This window comes from Erpetoichthys calabaricus, chromosome 1 (genome assembly GCF_900747795.2).
Source record: "Erpetoichthys calabaricus chromosome 1, fErpCal1.3, whole genome shotgun sequence".
NCBI classification, from domain to species: domain Eukaryota; kingdom Metazoa; phylum Chordata; class Cladistia; order Polypteriformes; family Polypteridae; genus Erpetoichthys; species Erpetoichthys calabaricus.
Window position 1 is genome coordinate 187060457 of NC_041394.2, and position 26177 is coordinate 187086633.

Consider the following 26177-nt stretch of genomic DNA (forward strand, 5'->3'; position numbering starts at 1 on the left):
TTTAACCTTTTCCCTAAAACATTCTGAAACCCTTTATGAGAAACAAGTTTTTGCACATTCTTTCGCTATCATCCCAGACATTCCAATCTTTGTAGCTGGTTTTGCACTGAAGCGACCAACCCCCTCTTACTCCTTTATTTCATCCCTTCTCCTGTTACAGAGAAAACCTTTTTTATTACAATCTCTTAAAAATGAAGACCCACTGGTACACTTTTGTACTATGTCGACTGATGAAATATTTTAGAAAAACTTCAGTATCATCAGTTACCATCATAATGCAGCTGTGAATCTATAACAATCTGTTTTGCGTAAAAATTCATAGAAAAATTAAGTGGGCATCATCACAAGATTCAAATTGCTCATGAGGCTAGATTAGAATTTATTAAAAGATTTCTAGAACCTAGTGTTACAGAAAGTTGAGACAAAGAAAATTCTGCCAAAGGGATGGCATGGTGGAAGTGTGGAAAAAAGAATGAACTGAAGATGATACCAAAAGTACAGATCTTCCTCCATTAAACATGGTGGAGGTCATGTTGTGACTTCAGTATTGCACTGCACTGGTCCATTCATCTTTGTTAATATTGCCAATAATGTTTGTAACAGCAGAGAAACCCTGAAGTGGGGAAAATGTATCTTACTGACTTATTTACATGAAAATGGCTCTTTTTTTGTCAGTTGATGTATAGCAGTGACACCAGACCCCCTGCCAAAACAACCAAGGAGTTCATCATAAAAATAGTTTTATAATGGTCAAGTTGGTGGCTTGATTTTAAATCCTGTCAAGGTTGCATTGAGCTGCAATCTATTTTAAGCTGATAAATAGACTGAAGTTGAAAACTCATCAGATCAATCAACAACTGAGAAATAGCTGTAGCAGACTTGACTGAGCATCGTGAAATTAAAATAAGTATTGGGGATGGCAGTGGATTGATAAAACGTACAAGAACTTTCAAGTTAAATTGTCCAGGTTCTTATGTTTACGTCACATTGGAGTGGAGAACAAACACTTTTTATAGTAAAAATCCTTACCAGACAAAACAGCATTTTTTGTCTAAGCTGTCCTAATACTTATGAAAAGCAGTATGTATTGAGCTGCTATGAAAAAGTGAAACATACTGTAAATGGAACAGCTAACTCTCGTCATGTTAGGGTCCGAGGGTTATTCTATATTCCCTTTTATACTCTTTCCCATTTAGACCTTAACAGAATGGCCCAAAACCCACTTATAACCCTGGTCACTTTTAGGATTGACTCCTATTGTGGTTCAGTACATCTCCCTTTCTTTTACATCTTTACACCCAGACAATTAGATTGAATTGGATGAAGAGAGACACATTGTCCCTTTCCATGGATGAAACATAGACACTGAACCTCTCTCTTTAAGCTAATTTATGCTAATTCTGCAGCTGCCTTGATGTACCTCCAGGACCAATGGGATGTCGTAGTGCAGGACTCTCTCCTTTGGTTCATTCCAGTCCTGTTTAGGGGTAACTCATCCTCCATTCCAATCCCTGGCCAGATCCTCCTTTCACCATGGAGGGAAAAGGATGCTGACATTTCTAAAATAATCTACCCCTCTTCCACAGACGCATAAACTCACCTTACTCCTTTTACTCCAGGCTTTCTTCCTAGGGGAAGACTGTAAAGTGTCCCTGTCTCTGATATTGTACCTCATAAAAACTAAAACAATGCTTCTAACATTTCTGCACGGGAATATAGCAAATCACCCTTGTGAAACTGGTTACAAATAGGCAAATGCCACGCCTTCAACACATGCACTGGCCAGTCAGTTCCCACTTTTGTATTTCAGCTGTGGGCTAAAGAACTGCATACAAAAGTTCTCATCTGATATAGTAGGGTCATAAATGAGCCTGAACAACCACTGGTTTTTAAGTAATATTTTTTTTCTAAGTACATACTTTTATCTGAATATTCTATTACACCATGGTAAAGAAATGCATTAGGATCTGCAGATTTCAAAGTCAGCCTAGATTAATATTTACCTGTTTCCAGACTTTGTGCCTAAATGAATTATCAGTCAATAAGGGCTTCTTGTGTTTTTATCTCCTTAATATTTCACAGTTTGTTTTGTAAAAAACTGAAAAGCTTTTTTTTTTTTGCAGCACAGTAACACTGCGTTTAGTGCTGCTGCTGCACAGCTGCATAATCCTTGGTCCAGATTCCAGTCCTGCCACTATCTGTAGTGTTTTAAGGTTTGTGTGGCTCTTTCTCTAACATCTAGGAGATGAGTAGGTTTGGCTAACTGGCAGCTCTAAATCAACCCTCTATACAGTATTCATTTTTCTGGTTTCTATGACTTGGAAACTGTTTAAACTGGTTTGATAATGTGTGACCACCTTCCCAAACAGCTGAGAATATGATGGCACAGTCTTTAATGAAGCACTTATTTTGGGGAACAGGCTACAAAAGGAATGTTAACCTACAGTATGGCTGTGTGGTTTCTGCTTCAACTCTTTGACCTCCTCTCCCGCTGTCTGATATTTCTAAAATGTGGTGCTTTATTCTCTTTAAATACCTTTTGTGCAAATTATCATACTGATATGCAAACATTTCAGTGATCTCTGAACAATAGTGGATCCAAACCCCTAAACAGTTAACACATATGAGGTTAAACAGACTGTAGTATAGAAAAGAAATGTTAAGAGAAATTCATTAGAAACTCCTGATTCAAAGTTGGCCCTGGATTGGGTGCAGTCGTGTGGGTATGAGTGGTCCCTGAGATGAACCAGTGCCTTCTCCAGGGCTGTTTGCTGCCTTGTGCTTAGCGTTGTCAGGATAGGCAATTGTCCCCCTTGATCTGAACTGGATTAAGTGGGAGTGCAATTTTCCTTTTTCAGAAAGACTTTATCCTTTACATCAATCACATTGTAAACATCAAAACTTTCATATTGCAAAAAAACAATATTTGGTGATTGTGTAATTGAATCACTTTGTCAGACTTACTTCACTAAATAAATATTATTTAATTGTAATTGTTGACAACCTCTCCTCCTCTTCTAGTTTTGTGAAGAAATGTGCTTTCAATAGGGATTCATTATGAGAGATATTGAAACCTTTCTTTTTTACACTTGCCTGGGGGATTGGTGTGCATTAAAATATATAATAGTACATGGCCAGAGGAGATATAGTAAATGTGTATACTGTAATATTAAACAAGAAATGTAACAGTTATTAACCATATTTTTGTAACTTTGTAATGTTTCAGGTCCATTGCTTGTTGATCAAGTGATAGTTTGTGACTTTGTTTGATGGTAATGATTTTGAATAAACCACAATACTATTTTTTTTTTCCCCAAAGGGACTATTTTTTGACTGTAACTGTTTATCCTATAATTAGAGAAAAAAGCTTTCAAACCTCAGTGATACAGTCTTAATTTATAACTACATTGTAGTGCTGATCACTGCTTAAAATTTCATTTTTGTACCACATTACATTTAAATGTCAAAGCAGCAAGGTAGAAGTCTTTAAAAGCCTTCTTCCCTTGTTGATAGCATGTTTTTCTGTAGATGGTATTGTTAAACGTTAATGGATTGTCATTTATTTTTTCATTGATGTAATGTATCTGCATTGAAAATGCTGCCTAGTAGGTAGCTAATCGATTAATAAAACCTTTTTCTTTTCACAATGCTACTTGTATACTTAAGTGTACAGCACAGAGCTCCTTAAAGACCCCATGCTAAATACTCTTGAGTACACAGATACCCTTTAATAAAAGGGGAAAGCAAAATTGCTATTGTATTGCCTCAGCAGTTGAAGTACCTCTCTAAGGCAAACTTCATATCTCTTAAAACTTTAAAACTCCCTGTGTGCATACGTGTCAATGTCATTGCCTTATTGTCAAGTACGTCTGCGATGAAAAATTTAAAGATGTGATAGTACAGAAAATATAAATTCTGTATCAGAGTTCCAGTTTGTTGCTCACAAGTGTTTCATAGTGACAGCAGATTTAAAACAATTGAACAGTTCTGCCATTGGTGTGTTTCATGCTTGTGTCTATGTTTTGTCATTTTTTCCTTAGATTTCTAAAGAAAAAAAAAAAACAATAGAATTTGTTGCTCAGCTTATTAAGCATTCTTTCATATATTTTAAATACGTTTGGGTTGGTTCCCATCTTGTGTCCAGTGCTGCCAATATAGGCACCTGCAGTGATCCGGAACTAGATAGACAAGTGCATAGAAAAAGGATGGATCAGTGGACATTTGTCCTATTCAGACTACCTATCCAAGCCTAATAGGAATACAAAGAGAAAGAGAAAAGAGAAGCATTTTTTAAATGCAACAGGGTCTATGGGTAAGCACAAGTCAATGAGTTATGTAATTCTTAAAAAAAAAAAAAAAAAAGAAGAAGATACTGGATGTTTACACACAAATTTATTGTGTATATTTTAAAATTGTGCTAATAACAAATGTTAGAACTAGTTTTCTTATCAGTTAGTTCAGTTTTGAATGTATTTGCATATCAGAAGCAGTCTTTTTCTTCCATCTTTTTATTTTCTTTTTTTAATGGGTGTAGTAACAGCTTTGTAAATTAGCCATTGTGTAGTCCATTTTATACAGAAAGAATATGGAAGGATTCTTGAAAAAGCCTTTTTTCCCCCCTACTCTCCTAGGTTCCGCTGACTAATTAAAGAGGCGGTTGCTAAGAGATGATGAGCGGTGTGGCTGAGGCTCTGTGATGTGCTTTTGTACCAATCCTCGGTACTTGGGCTTTCTGAATTGAATTTGAAGCACTAAAGAGAAAAAAGGCAACTAAAGTAGCATGGCAACTTTAACAAACACCTGCCTAGTCAAGACTGCGAGAAGCAGCATCACCAAAGGGGACAGCATCTCATCTCTTGGTGTACCCTGGGCTGAAACCGAACATCCAGAGACTGGGCAGTTAAATATGCTGGAAAAAGCACGTGAATTCTTTCAGATATGTGATGTTGAAGATAAAGGATTCATCACCCGGCGGGATATGCAGGTAAGATGTGTAAAACTTCTCTTCTGTCGTATATTTTTATCAGCTTTAAACTTTAAAAAAAAAAAATTAATTAAAAATAAATGCTTGACTTTACAGTCTTTAAAATTAAGGCTTAAGTGTTCTTTTTTTTTTTTTTTTTTTTTACAAAAAGTTTTAATAATTTACTTTTATTAGGTGTCTTATACAGTTACCGATTGTATTGTACAAGTTGCAACTTGAGAATTACATTGGAAGTGTTTAATACATGCACTGTGAGGATATATAATTTATGTGTTTGATTTTGAGTATCCTATAATCTACTTGTATATATTTTATAATATTGAACAGCATTGTGGGTGGTCAGAGTTTATCAGTTCAGTTTGGTTTTCCCTGTGTCCTGAGGTAGGATAATAAATCTTATAATTTTAATGTGATTTTTTTTTTTTTTTTTTTTTTTTTTTTTTTTACAGATTCTCTTAAAAATGTAATTCGTTAGTAGTAATTATGCACAATAAAACCTTTAACACCCTTCTATATTTTTCATTAAAGCTTTTTACATTTAGTTAGTAATGTGAAAATATATATTTTTTTATTTTGTGGAATTTAGTTTGCTTCTCCTTAAGAGTAGTAATAATAATAGTAATAATACACATGTAAGCCTGATGATCTCATCTAGGTACAGATGACCTTGGTCAGTCATTTCTTGAAGTTTTGTACTTTACTAGAAATAGATCAAAACATCAAATATATCACAAAACAGTAGTATTAGCACATTGTGAACATTGTTTATTAAAAAGACAGATTAAAAGGGGGCTATGTGATTGAGAAGATTGCAGTTTTACAACAGATGACAAACAAATCCTATATAAAATATATTCCTGGAGACATAGTAACATAAAGAAACAAACAAGTTAAACAGCTGCTTTTCGAGCCCTTGTTTTCCTTATTAATTCATGGTTTTGTTTCGATTTTTCTCCTCTGTAATATATAACTCTCTAAATATGCCTTTGATATTGAGCTCTTTTACATGCTGAAGTAGTTTCTGTGTCAAGTATTGCCCTTTGATCAGTTGTTTACGGCTGTGTGCTTGATTATACTTATTTTGGTCATGTATTGAGTATTTTTTCCCAGCGATAATTGAAATTAACATTTGTTTTAAAGTAATAGATGCACCGAGTATGATTTTGTTGATATTATAGGCAACAAATATAAACCTTTTAAGTCTCATTTTGTGTTTGTTAATGTTAGGATCATTTTGAACACTGACATTTTCTTTTTAAGGGTAAAATTTTATATGAAAATGGAGCACCCTGTCAACCAGTAGGTTACATAAAACTTGAAGAATAAAATACAGTTCATCTGAGTTACTGAATGCATATCGTATTATTTTAGTATTATTAGGTGATTAATAGATTTGTTTTAAAAATGAACTCTGCTAGGTTTTACCTACAGGTGTATATTTATGTCAATGTTAATTGTTCATCTTTGAAATATTCTGCTATCTAATGCAATGCAGAGTCAAAATAATTCACTGTATTAACTCAACACATTGGATTTTAAGAACTTACTGTGCTAATTCTAGATAGATAGATAGATGATATGTGGGATTCATCCCTTTGACATTAGTAAACATTGATGCACCTGTCTGTTTTCCTTTGTACACCCTTTGTGCCGTACAATACCATTATTGGAAAGATAGGGTAAAGTAAATTACTATTTCTTTTGGATTTTTTTAAATGTTTATTGTACAGCATATTTGTTATTACTATTTCTACATTACACCTATAGAGTCATGGGTTCAAATTCACAGCTGTGTGTAGAGATTGGACTCTACCTACAATTATATGGATTTTCTGCTGTACCTGTTAAGATAAGCGATTTGAAAAATGGATTAATTTACTTTATGTCCAACTTGGTTTATTTTCTACATTTACAGATGATTTACCATCCTGCTAAAAAAAACTAGAAATATTTGTCATTTTGTTAAGCTGATTAGTCAATTAATGTGAGAGAGTCAGAACTAACCTAATAGCTTTGCAGCAGGGCAGGAACTAACCTTGAATCGGATGCTAGTCCAGCTTGGGGAACATTCAGCCACAATACTGGGCCAATTTACAGTCACAAATTATCCTACCCTGAACTTCTTTTGGGATCAAATGAATTAGGGAATACAAGTGTGAACATAGAGAGAACCTGCAATTTCCATAAACTAACTTAGCCGGCATCTGAACCCAGGTTCTGGATCTGTTAAGGTAGGAGTGCAGATCACTACTTTCTTTAGCCTCCTTAATTGTCCTAGAAATGTTAGTTTAAAATAGGACATATTGATTCAATGCATTAATTTAAATATGTTCTATTTTTTGCATTTGTAGAAGCGTTTTAGAAAAGATCTCCCATTTCATGGTTTCCTCTTTCCCAGTTGAAGTCTTCATTAAATTTGTGTGCATTTTTAATTTTAAGCCGATTCAATAATATTTTTTGTAAATATGTTAACTGATTTTTAAGAAAACATGAGAATAGACAAATTAGAAATATCACAAATGTCAAAAAGACAAAGAAAAATTCCCAGATCAGTAAATTGATAAATGGGTGGGATGATTAGATCTCTGAAGAAGAAATGTAATCTACCATTTTTTTATCTATATTATGTAATATACCTGCAATGCTTAATTTTGTATTGCATAGTATTTTTTGATAAATGCCCTAATTACACATACATAGTCACACAATTAACAGGTACCAATGCAACCTCTTCTGGGGTAATTTATGGTTCAAAATGTGTTTTGTGAAAAGTTTTCAGTATCCATAATCCTGGCCCTGTAGAAGTCCTCCTACATACTGTTTTACTGATTATATCAATGATAGTGTTTAAGGTATGAAGATCTCTGTTTTTATTTGGACCAGTGTTGAATGGCATACTCTTAAAGAAGCAGAAAAGAAAAACATCAAAGAGTGAAGTACAGTAGCCAGATTGATATTCCTGTGTTCCTGATTCTTTATGTGAACCCTGTTGTGGTCAGTTTGTAACTAAATCAAAGTAAAATAATAGCTACTGATTTGTAAGAGTAGTCCTTGACCCAAAATCTAAATTTCATTCATCAGCTGGTGGGTTGGTCAAATTAGTGTTGGGAAAAGAGAATGCCTGTTTATTGAAGAGTACATACCTTTACATTTAAAATGAGACACACACTCCCTTGAAGTGCTCAACAGTGTAAGCATTCTGCTGCTGTACAGTTCATTACAACGTTTTCAGTGTCTGATTACAGAAATCTTTTTTTTTTTTGATTGAATAATGTCCCCATTTCTGATTTTTCAATAAAATATTTGTTATGCCTTTTAAATCTGTTTTAAACTTGGTGAGTAGAAGTGTTACAATGATATTCTATTTATAAAGGAGTGAATGTAGATCCCTGAAGATGTGCTTACTCCTTTTACAGTGTTTGACTCTGGGAATTCTGTAGTATATTCATCAAAAGCAATGGCATGGTGTTTTCTGAAAAAAAAAAATCATTTTTCTTTTTTTTTTTCATTTATTTATTAATTTTTATTGTAATCATTCCATACAAATAGATCAATTTATAATCAAACAAAACTGAAGACAAATCAAACCCCACCCCTGAGAAGGAGAGCTTAGCCAAAGGAGAATTGCTTAGGGCTTTTTAATGAGGCAACAATAAACAAAAGAAAGGGCGAAATATATATAGGTAAATAAGAAAGGGGTAATAGTTATTTCTCTTATTCTGAAATAATACTGATTAGATCCTGCCAGGTTTTGAAAAAATTTTGTACAGATCCTCTAACTGAGAATTTGATTTTTTCCAATTTCAAATAATATAAAACATCGGTTTCCCACTGACTTATCAGAGGAGAGTTAGGATTCTTCCAGTTTAACAGAATAAGTCTGCGTGCCAAAAGTGTAGTAAATGCAATCACCGTTTGCTTGTCCTTCTCCACTTCAAGTCCGTCTGGAAGAACACCGAACACAGCTGTTAATGGGTTAGGAGGGATTGTGATACCAAGGCTGTCTGAGAGGCACTTAAACATTTTGGTCCAAAATGATGTTAGTTTGGTGCAGGCCCAGAACATGTGACCCAGTGAGGCAGGAGCTTGGTTGCAGCATTCGCAGGTTGGATCTTTCCCTGGAAACATTTTGGACAGTTTTAAGCGAGACAGATGAGCTTGATATATAATTTTTAGTTGAATAATTCTATGCTTTGCGCATATGGAGCTCGAGTGAATTCTCTGCTTTGCTACCTTCCACTCCTTTTCTGATATATTGATTAAGAGATCTTCTTTCCAATGTCCTCTTGGATCTTTGAAAGGTAGGGACAATTATAGGATTTTATATAATGCGGAAATGAGGAAAATTGGGCAGTTTCTGTTTAACAAAATTTCTAATTTGAAGATAGTGAAAGAAATGTGTAGCTGGGAGGTTGAATTTTGAATGAAATTGTTCAAAAGATGCATATGTTGTCTATATAAAGATCTCTGAGCATTTTAATCCCAAAACTTTTCCAGGTATTAAAAACTGGATATGTTTGCGAGGGTTGAAAGATTTTCCATCTTAAAATGCTTTCTAAGTTGGTTCCATATTCTGAGTGAGTAAAGCACAATTGGGTTACAGTAATCCCTCCTCCATCGCGGGGGTTGCGTTCCAGAGCCACCCGCGAAATAAGAAAATCCGCGAAGTAGAAACCATATGTTTATATAGTTATTTTTATATTGTCATGCTTGGGTCACAGATTTGCGCAGAAACACAGGAGGTTGTAGAGACACAGGAACGTTATTCAAACACTGCAAACAAACATTTGTCTCTTTTTCAAAAGTTTAAACTGTGCTCCATGACAAGACAGAGATGACAGTCCTGTCTCACAATTAAAAGAATGCAAACATATCTTCCTCTTCAAAGGAGTGCGTGTCAGGAGCACAGAATGTCACATAGATAGAGAAAACAATCTCTAGCAAACAAATCAATAGGGCTGTTTGGCTTTTAAGTATGCGAAGCACCGCGGCACAAAGCTGTTGAAGGCGGCAGCTCACACCCCCTCCGTCAGGAGCAGAGAGAGAGAGAGAGAGAGAGAGAGAGATAGAGAGAGACAGAGTTTGTTTTTCAAGCACAAATCAATACGTGCCCTTCGAGCTTTTAAGTATGCGAAGCACCGTGCAGCATGTCGTTTCAGGAAGCAGCTGCACAAAAGATAGGAACGTGAAGATAATCTTTCAGCATTTTTAGATGAGCGTCCGTATCGTCTAGGTGTGCGAACAGCCCCCCTGCTCAATCCCCATACGTCAGGATCAGAGAAAGTCAGCGCAAGAGAGAGAGAAGAGTAAGCAATCTAGCTTCTCAGCCATCTGCCAATAGCGTCCCTTGTATGAAATCAACTGGGCAAACCAACTGAGGAAGCATGTACCAGAAATTAAAAGACCCATTGTCCGCAGAAATCCACGAACCAGCAAAAAATCCGCGATATATATTTAAATATGCTTACATATAAAATCCGCGATGGAGTGAAGCCGCGAAAGGCGAAGCGCGATATAGCGAGGGATCACTGTATTAGTATATCTGTGATAACTTGCATTTATTGGAGAGCAGAGCAGGGAGTATAAAGAAGTACTACAGGATTTTACTTCTATTGCGGTCCAAGCCTGTGTATGTTCATATATTTGTGTCCAGGTTTTTATGGCTTGTATGTTTGCTGCCCAGTAATAAAACTGAAAATTAGGTAAAGCCATGCCACCTTCTGCCTGAGGTCTTTGTAGGGTCGCTCTTCGGATACGTGGGTGTTTTGAGTTCCAAATGAATGAGGTTATTGTTGAATCTAACTGTTTAAAAAACGATTTATTGATATATATTGGAATGTTTTGAAATAAAAAAAGAAGTTTAGGAAGGATATTCATCTTAACAATGTTAATTCTTCTGGCTAGAGTGAGATGAAGGGTTGACCATCTATGCAAGTCTTGCTTAATTTTTTCCATACAGACAGCAAAATTTTGTTGATAAAGAGCTTTATGTTTACTTGTGATATTTACCCCTAGGTATTTAAACTGATCTGCTATGGTAAAAGGTAGGGTGTCCAATCTAATATTATATGCTTGTAAATTCATTAGAAAGAGTATACTTTTATTCAGATTAATTCTAAGACCAGATATCTTTTGAAATTCGGTTAGTGCTGTGAAAACTGCAGGGACAGTGTTTTCTTGGTCTGATATATATAAAACCATATCATCTGCATATAGAGAAATTTTCTGTTCCAGTCCTTCTCTGATAATCCCCTTTATCTGATAAGAATTTCGACAGTGAACCGCCAGTGGTTCAATGGCGATTGCAAACAGCAGTGGCGACAAGGGACATCCTTGTCTGGTACCACGTTCTAGCTTAAAGTAGTCTGAACAAATGTTATTAATACAAACTGAAGCTTCTGGATTGGTATACAGTAGTTTGATCCATGCACAAATATTGGGGCCAAACCCAAATTTCTCCAATGCAGTGAAAAGGTAGTTCCATTCAATCATATCAAATGCTTTTTCTGCGTCTAATGATAGTAATATCTCTGGGGTGTTTGATTTTGCTGGTGAATATATAACATTAAACAAGCGTCGGAGATTGGAAGATAGATGTCGGCCTTTAATAAATCCAGTTTGATCCTGTGATATTATCGAGGGCAGCACTTTCTCCATCCTACTAGCTAGAATTTTTGAGAGTATCTTAACATCATTATTCAGGAGTGAAATTGGTCTGTATGATGCACATTGTAACAAGTCCTTATTTTGTTTAGGAAAGACGGTGGTTAATGCTTGACGAAATGTTTGAGGTAGTATTTGGTTGTCTCTAGCTTCTGTAAATGTTGCCAATAAGAGGGGAGCTAGCTGAGTGGAGAAAAAAAAAAAACTTTTCTAATCATTTGTCTTGGCTTGTCAATATAAAATCCCATTTAATTAGAATCCATGCATCTGCTCATTGGCACCAATTTTTCTCCTTTAGAGTCATAAGTCAGTAAAAGCATTACTGGGTGCTAGGCAAGCACACAAATATCCACACTCACTAACACCAGACCAATTGATACGAACCTAGCATGTCCATGTTTGCAAAGCAAAAAAAGCTAAAGATCAAAGTGAAACCACTGTGAACTTGGCAAGAATGTGCAAAGCTGCTTATCCCATTTTAATATGGAAAAAACAGATTTTAACTGAAACAAGACAAACATTAAGCTTGAGTGGAAACAGAAATAATCAAGTTTCCAGTGATACTAGTTTTCTTTTTTTCTTTTTTTTTCCATTAAAATACGCTAGTGATTGGTTACTGCATTTGCAATATAGAAAGTCTGAATGAATAAGGTTTAACTATTCTAACAAGTCCAATATGTACTCATTAGACCTGTGCATTTTAATCTCTTACAGCCTATACACATGATTAGACTCTTTGCTGAAAATGTGAATGTGCTGTATGCCAAATAGCTGTTGAGAAAACAATGCATTAGAAATAAGAATTATAAGGCAAAAAGTAAAATATATATATATTTAAGGTAACTAGAAGGTGTACAGTGAAAGAACATTCATGACTTTCCATATATCCAGTATGAGTCGCATGAAAACTAATGTGAAACTAAAGCACCATTATGAGCACTGCCACTACACCCTACACATGTTCTGTTTAACAAAAGCAGACCAATCAGCTATTTTAAAGTGCCTCTTTCACTGTTTGAGGAAACAACCCACATCTAGTGATAGCAGCTGTGCTGTGGCCCAGCTCTCTTTTATGTTTTTAGTCTGTCTGCATTAACCTTGGAACACATTAATAATTTGAAAAACATCATTGATGTACTTTAACCAGACAGCGTTCTTCAATTTGCATAAAAGAAGAAAAGGTTCATTACATATATACAGAAATGTAGCCTTACTGAGCTTTCATCTTATTTTAGCATATGTATGTTCTTGATGAAATTCAACTCAATTTATTGATAAACTAGCTGTTCCCCACGGCTCTGCCCACGTAGTAGTGAAACGGGACAAACTGTTGAATGGCATACTCTTAAAGAAGCAGAAAAGAAAAAACATCAAAGAGTGAAGTACAGTAGCCAGATTGATATTCCTGTGTTCCTGATTCTTTATGTGAACCCTGTTGTGGTCAGTTTGTAACTAAATCAAAGTAAAATAATAGCTACTGATTTGTAAGAGTAGTCCTTGACCCAAAATCTAAATTTCATTCATCAGCTGGTGGGGTGGTCAAATTTTTTTGATTGAATAATGTCCCCATTTCTGATTTTTCAATAAAATATTTGTTATGCCTTTTAAATCTGTTTTAAACTTGGTGAGTAGAAGTGTTACAATGATATTCTATTTATAAAGGAGTGAATGTAGATCCCCGAAGATGTGCTTACTCCTTTTACAGTGTTTGACTCTGGGAATTCTGTAGTATATTCATCAAAAGCAATGGCATGGTGTTTTCTGAAAAAAAAAAATCATTTTTCTTTTTTTTTTCATTTATTTATTAATTTTTATTGTAATCATTAGTAATAATAGCAATAATTTGTATTGAAAAGAATTTATATTGATAGCTTTTGTATCCGAGGGCCTCTTGACATACAATATTTTTGGTTTTGCTATCAGGGGCAACAATGTAGCTGTGGTCTCTTTGCCAAAAATGTGAAAAGTTGGCAAGGTATCTCTGGCCAAGCAGAAGGTAGGTACACTCCAATGTAAAACGTTGCCACTGTATCTGATTGTGTTCAGCTGTGACGGGAGAGTGTCCCCCGCATGAGGAGAAGAGCATGTGGCCGTTATATCTGCTAATGAGCAGTTACCCACTAAAACACACGTAGCTGTGATCTCTCTCTCTCTCTCTCTCTCAAAATGTCAAATGTGACTCTTTAACAATCGCTAGATGATGATGTCTGCTGCACAAACGGGTATCACTAGCTAAGCGGAGGCAAGGTTCACTCCAACATGTGGCGAGAGGTAGAGCGACTAGAATGGAGGCTAGCGCATGAGTGAGGATGGCCCTACCCGGCTCCCTACTCCTGAGCTCCCGCCTCCCCTTCCCCTCGGCCCGCAACCTGTCTCTTGGATTTGTGCAAATTTGGTTCCACAACCAAACTATGATAATTACAATGAGAAAAGTCACAAAATCAACCGGAATGTTCAAGCAAATTATAGAAGAAATCCCGATCTAAATCCGTTAAGCAGTTCTCTCGTGAGAAGAGGACAGACATATAGACAAATGTTGGATTTTATATATATATATATCTATACACTGTATATAAGAGAGAGAGGTGAACCATAGGCACAAAAAGAAAACAGTCAAATTTACAGATGGACCAGCTTCGTCCCACTAGGAAATGTGAAAAGCAGATAGGGAGTAGACCTGGCAAACAGGCAGATTCATCTGTTCTTTAATATATCAATCCAAATTCAGACCCCAGTTTTTGTTCAGTACAGAAATATAAGGTCCAAGCCTATTCTGGCTTCAATCGATAATTTGGCAGAACTGAAGTAGAGCAGTCCTGCTGTTTTTTGGTTTTGGGGGGGGTTTGTGAGGAAGCTTGCAGTCACAGGTCTAATAAGTCACTTCAGCCAGAGAGGTTTTGCTTTGGCTCAACATGCTTTCCACTATCTGTATGGAGTGTTTCTTGGTTGCCCAGTGTGGGAATCTTGCCATTGGAACGCAGCTGAATGAAGAGAATCAAGTTACATGTATATGGCAGGAACTTTACTTGTAGTGGGCACCTATCCATTGAGGAGGATGCTAACACAAATATCTATATCTGCCCCATTTAGATTTGTCATTAAGCCTAACAAAATGTATTTTGGACTGTGGCCAGAAACTGAAGGATGCAGAGTACATATTGTGTAGACCTTACTCAGATTGCACCTCACACAGAGAACGAACCGGAGTTCTTTGAGGCAGCAGTGCCATACATGTACTACCATGTACCCCTTACTTTACAAAGTGCTTTTCACATTGAGCACTGTCAAGACTATTTATAAAGCAAACAAGAATAAAGTACAAAGCAACCCTAGATTACAAGATAATTTATTTCTTTACAGTGTCTCACTGTGCGACCCTGAACAAGTTACATAACCTGTCTAGGCTTGTATTGTGTGCAGGTCATTTTAAATGAAACTGTCTTGCCAGGTTAAAAATAATTTCTTTTTCTCATAATTTAAATATTCTCATTTAAAAAGTATGTATGTTGACAACATTCCTGGTATGCTGATTTGAGTTCAGCAAATAATGCGGTACGCTTCTGACATCTGTTATTAGCTTTATTGAAGAGCTTACAGGAGATGCACGGATTTAAACACATACAGTAAAAACAACTTTTTTTAACTGTATACTTCGGGTAGAAAAACAAATAAAAATATTAGTCGATGATCTAATACACCAGGGTAACAAAGCCAACACCACTGAAATATCCCAAGATCGAAATGCCTTACCGTAGGTTACTTTCATTTAGCCATTGAATGTATGTAAACAAATCATAAAAGAGTAGCCTTTCAAGTGATTCAGTTAGTAATATTTGAGGATTTTCTATCTTGCATTGCTAATGTCAGTTCTTACCCACAATTTGTGATGGTTTAGGCCAGTGCTTTCTGTTTTAAACATGCTAGCAGGTTTGGGATCAAGGCCCTGCTGCATAGCCTAATATACATTTCACTTTCAGCTCCCAGATTCATTGCTGTACTACAGTACATTATCCTACAGAATTCTATGAAGTAAAAGCATTTCTTTTACAGGTAGTAAGTCATTCATGTCAAGAAGCATGCAAAGAATCACCAAATCATTAGAGTACCATCATTTCTGTACATAAAATACTATATAAAGTTCTTGATGTGGGTTGCAGTTTGTGTCTTTCTTCAGGAATAATGATATTCATGTAACCCTAAATCTTCTACCTTTGACTTTTGCATTGATTAAACCTCATTAAACCTACTGAGGCCAAGAAGTACATTTTTATTCAAAGGAGAAATCTGAACAAACTATTGAGTCATGTAGTTGAAGCGGACACTCCGAAAATTTTTTAAAAGTGTCTGTATATGATATTAGGGCAGCTAGATATTAACTAACCAAAACAGCATAATGGACTGAATGTTCTACACTCATTTGTCAAACTTCTTATGTTCTGAAGAGTTTAAATGTTTAAGAAAATCTGAGGTGAGCATCATCCTTCTTACTAAAAAGTGATTTTTGCGATGGATTCAATTTTTACATGCTGCTTTTCTGATGGTTGAATTAAAAAGATCTTTAACAAATAAGATATCTTTAAAGAATCAATTCAAAAAAAGATTAACAATGGGGAAAAAACAGATTTGAAATGTGCAATAGTGCTTAATGTATTTTAAACTGAATTTTCAATTTTGAAGTATTTCATAGTTTTAATCGACTGCAAACCTTGTCATACTGTATGTTTAAAATATTTAAACACTGTTAGTAAATTTTTCTCCTTCTGAGAGAACTCTCAAATACTGACTACCTTTTATGTCTTAGCAGTGGCATATCTAGGAAGTAGGTTTTAATTATCCAAAATGGCATGTAATATGCTAATTAGAAGCCAGTTTTCTGGAAAAAAATGAAAAATGTCCTTGCTAGGGTTGTCCTCAGTAGGATCGGTGATCAATTGCTCACCTACCAGTCTGGTTTTACATCTAGGAAGTCTACCATCGATCATGTCCTGGCACTGAGGTTCTCATGGAGTGCAAATGCGAATATCAACAGAGTTTCTTTGTAGCCTTTGTCGATTTTCGTAAAGTATTCGAATCAGCTGATCGAGCTACCCTGTGATACATCCTGAGACTTCGCAGGATCCCCTCAAGGTTGCTGGATATCATGGTCGGTCTGTACACTGGTACAGTGGAACCTCAGGTCACGACCATAATTCGTTCCAAAATTTTTCCAAATACGAACTGTATGTAAATATATTTTTTTTAAAGATTTTTAAGCACAAAAAGTTAATTATACCATTGAATACACAGTGTAATAGTAAACTAAATGTAAAAACATTGAATAACACTGAGAAAACATTGATCAGAGAAAACTAACATTGCAAGAGTTCACGCTACAGCCTTACAAACTGATCGCTGTAAACACTTTTTTTTAATGAGTTTTAAACACAGGGAAAAAAATGAACATTTGAAAAATCCTTAATTTATACAAAAACTAACCATAAACAACCAAGAAAACTAACCTTGCATGAGTCGAGTTCTGGCATGAAGGAAGTGAGGAGGGACTGGGTGGAGAGGAGATTACAGTTTTGAGGTAAAGTCTATGATGAAGCAGGTTCGCTGCATGCTCCCATCTCGCTTCCAGGAGCCCTTAAACCCGTCACTGTCGATAATGTTACCGATGAGCACAACAGTGAGGCACTACAATGGAGCAAGGGGATGGTGCAAAAGTGCCAAGTGCTTTTATGAAAATCATCAAAACAACGATCAAAAACAAAGTCCAAATTAAATAAAGTGCAGTGCTTTCAGAATCCTTCAATAAATAATCCCATAAAAACAGAAGTGAAGTGGAGGTTAAAATCCAATAGAAAAAAGTCTTCATTAAATACAACGAGGTCTCTTTAAAAACAAGCCCGGTGTATTCTTTAACTGGCGACCCCCCCTGCTTCTTCCTATCCAGGCTTTGCAACAGGAAAGCCACTCTACCTGTAGCTGTCCTTCCTTCTTCCTTCTGATCTGAAGGCCTCCTGATTCCTGGCTTCGGTCGTGTACTCTCCAGACCAAGACTTGGCTTCCCTGGCGACCAGGACGCCCATGTCAGGGAATTCACCACCCAAGCCTCACGACTCCCGCTGCCTTCTCGGCCTTACGTGGCCAGCCGTCCTTCTTCTGGTCACTCCAGCTCCTTGATCACTCAGCTGGAGCGACCACTTCCTTCTGCCTCACCGAGTGTCGGCCAAACACCCCTGTTTGGGCTCACTGTCCAGCTGCCTGCCTGCGAGCACGCTCGCTCGCTCACACCGGTTCTTTCCACACTGCTTCCTGCTTACTTCCTCACTCTGCAACCTCCGTCTTTCTTTTATTTTTCCTCCCTTTAGCCGCCTCGGGCTTCTATTTATGAAGAGGACATGGCAACTGTAGCATTCAGCAGCCCCGGGACCAATTACGGATGTGGACAGTTTCCCACCTGTGCACTTAGGTGAGAAATGCCCACACCACAAATTCCCCTGGAGCTGCTTCAGCCACTCAACCACCACACCCCCTCGCTAAGCTGCAAGCGTGGCGATTATTTATTTAAAACTGGTCTCTTGACGTGAGCTGTGGACCCGCTATACCACAAAGTCCCTCTGCACGATGCACGTCTAAACTAGAACAATGTACTGTACAGGGAGAGACTGAATATGTGCGTAAATCACCGGCGCGTGCGAACCGGAAGGGAAACAAAATAGAGCACAAAGAGTTCACAGCAAATGCACAGGGAGAGACTGAACACGTGCGGAAATCATTAGCGTGTACGAACCGGAAGGGAAACTGGCTTGTTCATCACCCGAGTGTGTGGTCGTGAACAGATGCAAACTTTTTTGTCATAACCTGATTTGTACGTGTTCTGAGACGTTCGTGACCTGAGGTTCCACTGTACTGTGAGTGCTGTGAATAGTGGAGGCAGAACCTCTGCGTTTTTCCCAGTTGATTCTGGAGTTCATCAGAGGTATGTTCTTGCTTCTACTCTGTTCAGTGCCTGCATGGAGTGGGTGTTGGGTAAGGTCATGGGGTCCATCAGCTGTGGGGCAGCTGGTGGTGAAGAAAGATTCAGTGATCTTGACTTTTCTGATGATGCTGTGATCTTCTTGCAGTCAGTGGAGGCTCTGATTGGGGCTCCTGAGAGACTGAGAGAGGAGTCTGAGTGTCTGGGCTTGCAAGTGTCCTTGATGAAAAACAAGATCCAGGCCTTTAATTACCTCTTTGGCATAGCCAACAGCAGTGTGTTTGTCTGTGGAGAGAGTGTTGACCTTGTCAAGAGGTATACTTACCTCGTCAGTGACATTCAAGTCTCTGGTGACTCTTCCTATGAAGTCAGTAGACAGATTGGGAGAGCATGGGGGGGTCATGAGATCATTGGAAAGGGGTGTGTGGTGCTCCCGATATTTATGCAAAAGGACAAAGGTCCAAGTCTTTAGCATCCTGGTGCTTCCTGTCTTGCTAAATGTTTGCGAGACATGGACGTTATCCAGTGACCTGAGACAAAGACTGGGCTCCTTTGGTTCTGTGTCTCTCCTGAGAATCCTTGGGTACCACTGGTTTGACTTTGTCGATTGAGTGGTTGCTCATGGACTCCTGAATGAGGCACATTACCTGCATTGTGAGGGAGCATCTGCTATGGCACTAAGGCCATGTGGTGATATTTCCTAAGGGTGATCAAGCTCGCAGGATTCTCATTGTTGAGAACCTGAGTGGCTGGACCAGACTAAGGGGAAGCCCATGTAACACCTGGCCGCGGCAGATAGAAGGTCATTTCCAGAGCGTAGGACTGGACCATGTGTCTGCCTGGGGGGTTGCCAACCATGATCCTGACCTGTTTTGTTGTGTGGTGGGTGCGGCAATGCGCTGTACAGGTGCATGCTTCCCAACCTGACCTGACCTGAACCACCTTCTAAAGCACACTTTTATTTACAAGTTGCAGAATTAAACTTCCAACTAAATATGAGAATTATATAGTGCCTGACACAGTGTATACATATTTAGAGTAAATTGTAGAATATGTTTAATAAGTAAATGAACAAAGTGAAATAATTATTAACAGTAATGTGGATGAGAGAGGAGGTGGTTGTGTATGACCTTGATGGGAAATTTCTTGTGCACCATTAGCTCATCTCATGCGCCGTTAAATTTGAGTGGAATCTTTCAGTTCCTTTTATAAATAACACAGCATGTTGCAATTGGGGGATTGCATCTCAAGTTACTAATCTTAAATTGTAGTTTCTAATTAAATTGATGTTATATTTTGTTTAATGCAATCTTTTACAAAAGTGCAGTATCCCATACTTATGGAGCCAGTTTAAAGTCCATGTGGATATATTTGAAGCAGAACATTACATAACAATTCATCCATTAAAGAGAATGAAAAAGCATTGCAGTGACTTCATGTATGTTGTTTTAGCATATGGCATATAAAAGTAATAAATCATTAGACTGTGTTTAGCCATGGAAAGGACAACCCCTGTAATGCTGTTTGCAACCTTTTTCCCAGTGCTGCTGTGATATGTTCCAGTTCTGCTCAAATTGAATTTAGGGGGTCGGAGAATGTTATGTTGATATATTTTGTCATCATAGTACAGTATGTTTAATATAGTTGTAGCCTATTTTTTTCTTTTCTTAGTGTCACTGTTTCCCAGAAGTGACAGAATTATTAGTTACTAGGCCTGGGTAAAAATATCAATTTTCATATTAATCATTTTTCATTTAAATGATTCAATATCGATTCTTAAAGTCTCAAGACCGATCTTATGAATCTCTATCCTTCTCAGTTACTATGTGTAGATTTTTGCTTATTTTCATTTTTGGTGCCTGATTCAGTATGCATTGGTGCATTGGTAAAGAACAACTGGATAAAAGCAAAGTCATAAGTAAGCTGTGCACCTCAGAAGTTAAGTATTGTTGTAACACAACAAATTCTAGAAATCATTTATCCCAACATCACCCATAAGCTTAATCTCAATTGACTCACTCGCAAGTTCCTGCTTTGGCAAGTCTAGTAAACATTGCTTCTCTTTAAGCTCGTGGCTAACTGTGCTTCAGTGGAAAAAGTAGAAAAAGTCTGCAAAGCATCTCACCCAGCAAAGCAAGCAGTCAATTGTTGGTATTTTCAGAGCAGCCTACAATACCAAAGTAAGCATGCGCAATATGCATCTCAATAAGCTGTACCACAGAGATCATATTAGCGTAGTTGTCGGTCACGATAGTTGGTTCTTTTTCTTTTATGTTCCATTCATCCAGCGCTACTGTCAACAAGCAATAGCACTAGATCCTCGTTTAAAACGTTTCCTTTTTGTCCGAGATGGAACTATGAGGACACTCTGGACTGATTAACATGACTGCTACACGTGAGCAACTGAAGATATGTGTAACTTGTTTGTTTAATTTCGATTATTTCAAGATTATTTTAAATGTCCAATAGAGGAATACATTTGGCTAATACTGTAGTTTAGTTGAATGGTGTCTACATGTAGATTCATACCACATGAATAGGTTATTGAATAACATTTATTATTTAAGAATCAATATTTGATTATTTTATACAGCAATAATATTATTTGCAACATGATATAGATATTTTATAATGTAGATGCCATTGCATTGTTCCAGAACAAGAAATCCCCCATAATATGTGTGGAGTCTGATGTGGCGATTCATATGTTAGTTAAATTATGGTGAATTTTGAATGAGGGCAGTGGTGTGAAATTTTTTTTTCTTTTTTTAAAGAGCAATGATATTTTTTTCCACTTCTTCCAAATATTGATGTTAACTGTTCATTACTAATCAAGTATTTCTTCTTAAATGTCATTTCATGCTTATGCATATGTTATGAAGTTACTATGTAGACACCCTTCAATAAAGTGTTACTGCAATTTGTCACATTATATTAATGTTCTGTATGCATTATTAAGTAAAGCTACCACTTACCACAAAAATATCAGTGCATGCTAATTCAGTCAAGATAAAATCGACATTGAATCGAATCGGGGCATTGTGAATCGGAATTGAATCGAATTGGGACATCAGTGCCAATACCCAGCCCTACTAGTTACAGATGATATTGTACATGCCTGACTGTCACTGCTGTAGTTGTAGTGCCCACTAGATATCTTAATGATGTCTATGTTGCCAGATGTTCTTTTTTTATCTGTCTGTCTTTCTATTGTTAAATTAATACGATAGTATTAATTTATTTTATGTTCATTTTTTTTTTTTTTGTAAAAGATTACATTAGATGCAGGGTTGCTATAACCTGAATTGAAGATCACAAATGCTTCATGCACTGATGATAATGAAATTGATCTTTTGTTCTTTTTATAGAAGCTCAAAAGATTCATTTTATATTTCAAATAGTAAATTCAATGCATAAATGCCCTGAACCTATAAGCAGATATAGTGTACTAATGCAGTTAAAGTAAGTAATGTGACATTTTACACTGTCATTGGCTTATGTTGATTTTAAGCCTTTCCAATGCAAGAAAAAAAAAACATTTTCTCGATTTATCCTGCACATATGGTCAGTAGCGACTACAGTTTATTACCATGTAAAATGAGGTTATAGTGGTTAGTGCTGCTGTTTCACACCTCCTGCTGTTTTTTTAGCTATCTTGACTAAGAAAATGAATAAGATAAATTACATAGTTTTTAAAATCAAATATTTAAATGGTATAACAGGACATGTAAAATGTGCATAAACCAATAGGTTTTTCATGCAGAATGTTTCCCAAGTCTAAAATTGTATCTTATGATAAAGTAGTTGTAAATCTGATTTGAAACAAATTACTATTTTAACATGATTCTAAAGGCCTTAATTGGCATTTATCCTATGTATTCTCACTTGTGGAACTGGGTATTTTATTCTTTCCTGTTGTCCAAAGTCCTTGCTTTTTGAATTAATTGTATACACAAACACATAATATGTGTACATAGATGTGTCTTTTAAGGCTTTTTATTTGTTTATTTAATTTTGTTGAACCATAAAGGGATTAAAGGCATACATCAGATTGAAAGTGAAGAAGATTCCATGTGTTTAGATTTTTTAGAGACTTCAGCAGTCGTCATTCTGTTACTTCCTGCCATGATCAGATTAGTTTATTTATAACAAGCCTGCAGACATGCCTTTTCATGTATTTTATGAGAGCTTACAAAGTACTGAAGTAGAGCAACATAAACTTCTGTTCTAGCAAAATGGCAATTATTGTTTAATTTTGGTCAGGTTTTTCTAAAGATGAGTAATCAAAACACCTAAGCATGTGAGTTTTTTTTGTTTGTTTGTTTAATTAATATTAAAAGGTGCTGCTGGTTCCTGGATCTGTTGTGGTCTGGCTTAGTCAGCATTTTGTTTCATGAGAGGGAAACAAAAAACAGTAATGAGGTAGAAATCTGCAGATTTTCTTAATGCAATGCTATGCTGAGCTTAATAAATGGATATGCTTTAAAGTGTGTTTGAATGTTTGTTTCTTCTCATCTTTGCTCTGTGTGGTTTTCTGGTTACTGCTCTGCAAATATTTGTTTTACCCCACTAAAGGTAACAAAAAAATTGTAATGCAAAATATAGTTTTGATATTACTGTGCATTTTTGCAGTTAACAATAGAATTTTGGATTTCTCTAATTTTATACAAAATAAACACCGGCCACCTTATTATGTACACTTTGCTAGTACTGGGTGGGACTCCATTTTGATTTCAGAACTATTGTAATTCTTTGTGGCATAGATTCAACAAGGTGTCATAAAGATTCCTCAGGGATATTGGTCCATATTGACATGATAGCATCACACAGTTGCTGCAGATTTGTCAGCTGCACATCCATGATGTGAATCGTCCATTTCAGCACATCCCAAAGTTGCTCAATTGAATTGAGATCTTGTGACTGTGGAGGCCATTTGAGTACAGTGAACTCATTTTCATGTTCAAGAAACCAGTTTGAGATGATTTAACCTTTGTGACATGGCGCATTATCCTGCTGGAAGTAGCCATCAGAAGATGGGTGCACAGCGGTCATAAAGGTATGGACATGTTCAGCAACATTACATAGGTAGGCTGTGGCATTTAAACAATGCTCAATTTGTAGTAAGGGGCCCAAAATGTGCCAAGAAAATATCCCTCATACCATTACCACCAACCTGTATTGTTGATACGCACAAAATGAATCCATGCTTTCATATTGTTGATGCCAAATTCAGACCCTACCATCCAAATGTTTTAGCAGAAATCAAGACTTGTCAGACAAGACAACATTTTTCCAATCTTCTGTTGTCCAATTTTGGTGAACCTGTGTGAATTGTTGCCTCAGCTGCCTGTTCTTAACTGACAGGAGTGGCACCCAGTTTGGTCTGCTGCTGTTGTAGCCCATCTGCTTCAAGGTTCCATCTGTTCTGCATTCAGAGATGCTGTTCTGCATACCTCAGTTGTAACGAGTAATTACTTGATTTACTTGTACCTTTCTGTCGACTCAAACCAGTCTGGCCATTCTCCTCTGACCGCTGACATCAACAAGGTATTTTCACCTAGACAACTACCACTCACTGGATATTTTCCTTTTTTTCGGACCATTTTCTGTAAACCCTAGAGATGGTTATGTGTGAAAATCCCAGTAGATCAGCAGTTTCTGAAATACTCATATCAGCCCATCTGGGACCAACAACCATGCCACATTCAAAATCATTTAATCGCCTTTCTTCCCCATTCTGATGCTCAGTTTGAACTTCAGCAGGTAATTTTGTTTTAGTCCTCTAAAAACAACACATTATTGCAAATGTTTTCCTCTCATTTTAATATTAGCAATCTCCTTTTCTCACTATGTAGTATTAGAGACAGAATTGTAGTGTAACTAAAATTTAGCATTTTTTTGTGTTTTTGTCTTACTGCAAAAAGTTCAGGGTCCCTGAACTTAACTGGGCCCTTTCCACCGTGGTATCTGTGTGTGTATAACATTCATAATTTGAAGACAGGGCAACTGTTCTCAACAGAATCTGGCATTCATAGCATAGGCTTAAAACACTAGACACTTTTTTGTATAAAATCAACTACCTGGAATGTCATCTTTACTGAATAAAATTACAATTTTTTCATTTCTTTTTTTATTGAAAATAACCATACAGATATTGTATAGAGGATTAAAGGTTTTGCAAATTGAATTTAGAACGTTTTTCGATACATTACATTTACTGCAGAGGGGTTTTGCTGTCTATGGAACTGTGACTGTTTGACAGAAAAATATTTAAAATGAAAGTGGTGGAGGAATAAAAATATCAAAAATTTGTTTGAAATGTTTTATGAAATTTTGAAATTATCCACTAAGAAATGGATGAAATCATTGAATAACCAGTAAAAAAGACTGACATATCTGCTTGGTTATACCCATCCACCTTCAGTCTGCTCCACTTAACAGATACTATACTTACTCCATGATGGGGAAAGTTAAGTTGAGCTCCAGATGTCACATTTTTGCACCATAGCCTTTTATGATTATTTCCTTATGTCATAATCATTATTTCCTTTATCTAGACCCTATTGTTCTTATATTACAGAATAAGATTCAAATGCATTTCGGTCTTATCTCACAGCTGCTATCCTCAGAAATGTAGCACAGACTATAATATACACAACACCGGCCCTTGTGAACTGACATAGACAATGCTTAGAAAATATCTAAGAGCTTTTTGACAGCCCTTAATCCAGTATCCATAATTCTAAACTTCAAAAAAGCATTTTAGAGTATAAGTTTGGTATTTTAGGTCAATGTTACTTCTTCACAATTATGGTATATATTAATTTGCAACATGAAACTGTATTCAGAGATAAAACATATCTTAGAAATTTAAAAAAATAACTAGCTAGGTCATGTGTTTTTTAGTAAAGTTAAGGGGTACCTTGGCCCCCATGTGAAAAAAAGCCTTAAAACTTAACAAATACATGTATTTTTCAACCCAAAATTGCTATTGAGCCTTAATCCCAATCTTCAGATTAAACACATATTACACAGCATCATATCTATGTTGTTTAAAGATGGGAAAAAAGCAAAGCATTTTTTGGGGATTTAGCCACTGTGAAAGGAGACCAACTGTGCACTTCAATTCACTGTTTGTGTTACTCTGAGGCCACCTTTCTGGGTCTTGGATGACGATTCACCTCGGAAAGTCATCATCAAGCACCATTATTGACATTGAATATTGTTAACCAGATGTGAACTGCTGGCTCCGGTCTGTAGACAATTAAACAATAACACTTTAAAAAAAATTCACACAACCGCTCATATTCTTTATTATATGAATGCTCTTTTCATTATTTTGCAAAGACATTGCCTACTGCCGCTGGAATCATAATGCATACATGTGCTTCAGTGGCCCAGCAAGACAAATATTGAGAGTGCGTAGCAAGCAATCAAGTGACAAGTACTGTAAAGACATTATAGAAATTCGTTTAGTTTTAATCTCACTTAAGTTCAGTAAATTTAGTATAGATATTTTAGCATAGACAGAGTGGTAATGCAGAGCTGTAATTCTTGCCTAACAGTGCT

The 26177-nt window shown here is 36.4% G+C and overlaps 1 protein-coding gene across 1 annotated transcript in view; it reads left to right on the plus strand.

The window, feature by feature from the left end:
• cracr2aa (calcium release activated channel regulator 2Aa) overlaps positions 1–26177 on the plus strand; it is a 236686-nt gene that overhangs the window by 110512 nt on the left and 99997 nt on the right. Inside the window, exon 3 of the mRNA XM_051922934.1 lies at positions 4632–4984. Within this exon, the coding sequence (XP_051778894.1) occupies positions 4781–4984 (204 nt within the window). The 5' untranslated portion in view covers positions 4632–4780. The remainder of the gene's footprint in view (positions 1–4631; positions 4985–26177) is intronic.